At 56.4% G+C, this 3,986-nt stretch overlaps 1 protein-coding gene across 2 annotated transcripts in view; it reads left to right on the forward strand.

Annotated features, from left to right (window-relative positions):
* The first annotated feature begins 2,989 nt into the window (after positions 1-2,989).
* The window catches only part of Prr29 (proline rich 29), a 2,961-nt gene continuing 1,964 nt past the window's right edge, over positions 2,990-3,986 (forward strand). For both annotated transcript variants that reach the window (XM_055592630.1, XM_055592631.1), the window contains exons 1-3: positions 2,990-3,099; positions 3,352-3,427; positions 3,576-3,682. In XM_055592630.1, coding sequence (XP_055448605.1) covers positions 3,040-3,099; positions 3,352-3,427; positions 3,576-3,682 — 243 coding nt within the window. In that variant the 5' untranslated portion in view covers positions 2,990-3,039. The remainder of the gene's footprint in view (positions 3,100-3,351; positions 3,428-3,575; positions 3,683-3,986) is intronic.

Genomic DNA, 3,986 nt, shown 5'->3' on the forward strand with positions numbered 1-3,986 from the left:
GTGTGTGTGTGTGTGTGTGTGTGTGTGTCTCCATGAATTCGTGCAGTTTTCACTCCTGTGACTTGTCTGCCGACACACTCACTCCTGTTTTCATGGCCAGGGCCTGCTAGCTCAACCAACAGGTTTTTATCAAGTATTTGCCTGTCTGCACACCCCCACCTCACACCCCCACAGACACACACAGAGCCACATACATGGGAGGGCGCACATTCACACCCAACTGCTTCACAGGCCCACACAGAGGTCTCAGGAGGCATTTGTCTGCCTCCTCCCCCACCCCCCAGCTGGCAAGACATCTGTCCCTTCGAGCCCAGGGAGGGGTTGTGGCTGGGGGGGGGGGGGGAACAACAAAAAAACAACAACCCGAGATTGGCTCAGCTCCGCCTTTCAACCTGTAGCTGTGGCGCCCCCTAGTGGAGTCGCTATGCGGTGCCCTGTCTTCTCAGCTCCTTCAGCACCGCGTCTGCCTGCCTACAGCCACTCTCCGCCCCTTGGTGACCATGGACTAAGGCTCTGAAAGGGCGCGGAGGCTCCCAATTAGATGTTTTCTTTCATAAGAATTGCCCTGGTCATGGTGTCTCTTCCCAGCAACACAGAACAGCGATTAAGACATGTGATAACTTGTCGTCCATCACTTCTGCTTACAGCCTCTGCCCTTTTCTGCTCAAAGCTCTCTGGGGTAAGAACGTTCTTTAAGGAGGGATTAGAGTAACGGAACGGGGTCACCATATATGAGGAGAGCAAGGCTATCAAGCTGTGTACCGCACAGCTCCGCGAACCAGTGGAGTATCGGCGGGAGATTGGCCATGGTTGTTTTGTTGCAGATGGCAGGGAAACGTGTAGGAGATGGAGCTAATGTTTCTATTTTGTATCGAGTATCCTTCGGGTTAGTCAGGCTAGGAGGCAAACGCTGAAGATGGAACCACGCCTCCTTCTCTTGGTAAGAGGATTTTCCTCTGCTTTGGGCAGCCGCTCCCCACACTGCCCACCCCTCTGTTGTAAATATGTGATTCTGTAGGGCTGCTGACATTTTGACAGCCACCCTCTTCTGCCACGGGGATAGCGAAGTCGCCTCTGGCTGGCCAGTCCCCAGGGCTGCAGGCCCCTTCTCTGAGAGTCTTTAGGTTTGTCAGAAGTAATGGGGGTTGACCCAAAGATGCATGAGGGGAAAGCTTGTCTGTAGGAAGAGGGGAAAAGACCCTAACTAGAGGGAGATGCAGACGAGGGAAACAGGAAGGCAGCAGCGAGAGGCCACCCACAGGCTGGACTGGTCAGCCTTTGTCACTGTGCCCAAAACACCTGACACAATTATAGCAGGATGGGTTTATGCTGGCTCACGGTTTCAGTCGATTCAGTCTATCAAGGTGTGTGTGTGTGGGGGGGGTGGAATAGAACAGCTCACACCAGGACACAGAGAAAAGGGAGCCTAGCAGGAAGTTGGCCAGGGCAGGATAGAGCCCTAAGGACACCCGCCCCCCCTTCCTCCAACCAGGCCTGCCCTCCTGCTTTTTACCACCTTGCCTCAAATACCGTCACACTGTGGATCCATCAGGGAATAAGTTACCCCATGAGCTCAGATTTCTCACCATCTATTCCTCCTTGGAAACACCCTCACAGACACACCTAGGGCTGTGGTCTATTGGCCTCCTAAGCGTTTCTTATTCCAATCAACCATTACAGACTAACCAGACAGTAAACCTGCTCTACCCCATCCTATCACACGAGCAGAACAAAGACAGAGCCTCTTCCTTTTTGCTTGAGCTAATTTACAAGTTACAGTCACCCACAGACAAAAGAGTTCTGCAAAGCAGAGCCACCTTCTAGAAAGTCCCACTCTGAGCCTCAGAGAGAGAGAGTGCCACGCCCACTCCTCGCCTGAGCACCCAGTTTTTTCCGGGGTCTTTTGGTCAGGGTGACGTCAGATGCTCCTTCAGGGGTGATGATGCCTCGGCTCCAGAGGTCCTCGTGGTGAGGGAGGCTCTCAAACTCCGTTTTGCAGTTCCAGTGAGTGGGATGCTGAAAATAGGTCTCCACCCCACGGCATTCACAGCACGATTCACATGCTCACAAGCCCTGAGAGAACCATGCTCACGTCCCCCTTCCCAATGTGGTCACATTGAAGAAACCTCCTTTTTTGCCACATTTTTACTATTAACTTGTCTTTTTAATTGGCTTATTGAAGATAGCGGGCTGGGGCCGAGAGGGCGAAGGCTCTGGCCAGGGTAAATCCAGAAACAGTACCACCAACAGACAGGGACAAAGCAGGCGGGCCTGCTCCTGGCTCTACCCTCCAGGACGGTGGGAAGGGGGACAGAAGTGGAGGATGGGGAAGGGTGAGCGGCTGGTGCTAATCCCAGCTTCCTGTTGGGATTGTCCTAGACCGCTGCTGGGGCCTATCTTCGGGTGTCACAGCTGTGGAAATAGATCTCCGCTCTCACCTGTTTTTACGCAATAGACACTTCGCTAACTTCCTGTCAGAAGAATGATGCTTTGGAAACGGAGGACAGTGTTGGGGACCCCAGTACTGAACTGCCCACCTCCGAGGGGGCCAGTGAGCTGAGCCGCTCAGCTTGGCCAGGAACCGAGCAACTCTACAGGGAGAGGTGAAAAAGCCCAGGCACTCTGTGCCAGAGCCCCAGCCCGTTCTGTGAATTCGCTCAGGGTCCGCGCTCAGGGTCCGCGTGCTCCCCTCCGGGAAGCCACAGGGTCCTTAGGCCCGCCCCTCGCCTAAGAGTGATTGATAGATCCATCCTCTGCCTTCCTTAAGCCTCACGCATTCATGTCAGGTCCTATACATCTTCCTATTCTTGTGGGACCAGGAAACCAAGTTACCCCAGCTTCTCACTCAACGAACGCAGGGGTCTGAAGGTAGACCTCCAGAAGAGTGAGACCCCACAGTCGGGAAGAAGAGGCGGCCAGGGCGGAGACTGGGGCTGTGTCGCAGCCCTAGGCGTCCTGGGCTGGGCGGGTCCTGTGTACCCGTGGGAGGAGCCCTGCCCAGCGTCTCCAGAGCTGCCAAGGTAACTGACCTGCTAGGCCATGGCGTCCCTCGGGAGTGGGAGCTGGAGTGGCGCCCCGCCGCAGAGCGCAGCCCCTACGGTGAGGCCTGAGCTCAGGAGCGCACCGTGCTGAATGGGAGGTGGGGTGTGGGTGTGGGCTGCGGAAGCCTGGCTGGGGGTCAGCTCTGGGGCACAGTGAGAAGGGAGGTCCCGACCGAGGGGAAGACTGGACTGGGAGAAGGGAGGCCACGAGGGGCGGAGACACTGGGAGGGAAGTGCGCGGGCTCCTGACATCCCCTCTTTGGCCTGCTCTGACTGACGGATGCTCCCCTCCCCCCCCCCACGTCCCCAGCCCTGGGTGACCATCTTGCAGCCCTTTTCTTGGACGGTCCCATCTCCCGTGCCTCAGCCTAACAGAGTCAAGGAAGGTAACGCTCCTGGGTCGCTCTCCTGAACCCCCTCTACTACGCGTCCTGGGGCCTCCCTCTTTCCTCTGGTTGGTTGAAGTGGGGTCTGGGCCTGGGAGGGACGGAACTATGTGGAGGCCGGGTGGGCCTGTTGAAACCTTCCCCCCAGACCTGCTGGAGCTGATGCTGCTGCAGAACGCACAGATGCACCAGCTGCTGCTGAGTCAGCTGGTGGCCGGGGCGCTGAACCCAGAGCCAGAGTGGCCCAGCCCACAGGTGTGTGAAAGCGGCCCGGGGTGGCGCTGCATCTCGGGGTCCTCCACCTGGAGAAAAGGGCGGAGCATATAGTAGCAGGAAGCTAGCTCTCACCCCTGTCTGGCAACTACTGTGAGCCAAGGTCTTCTAACAGGAAGGGAGTTCCCAAGTCTCCGTTCCCACCCAGATCTTTTTTTTTCAAGGTTTTCCACCCAGTCATTTCTTTGTGTGCTTCAGGTCCCGGGCAGGAAGCATCACTGGGGCTGGTGCAGGGCTCTTTCTTCTTCTTCTTCTTCTTCTTCTTCTTCTTCTTCTTCTTCTTCTT

Source organism: Psammomys obesus, unplaced genomic scaffold, assembly GCF_907164565.1.
Source record: "Psammomys obesus unplaced genomic scaffold, mPsaObe1.curated_primary_1811, whole genome shotgun sequence".
NCBI classification, from domain to species: Eukaryota; Metazoa; Chordata; class Mammalia; order Rodentia; family Muridae; genus Psammomys; species Psammomys obesus.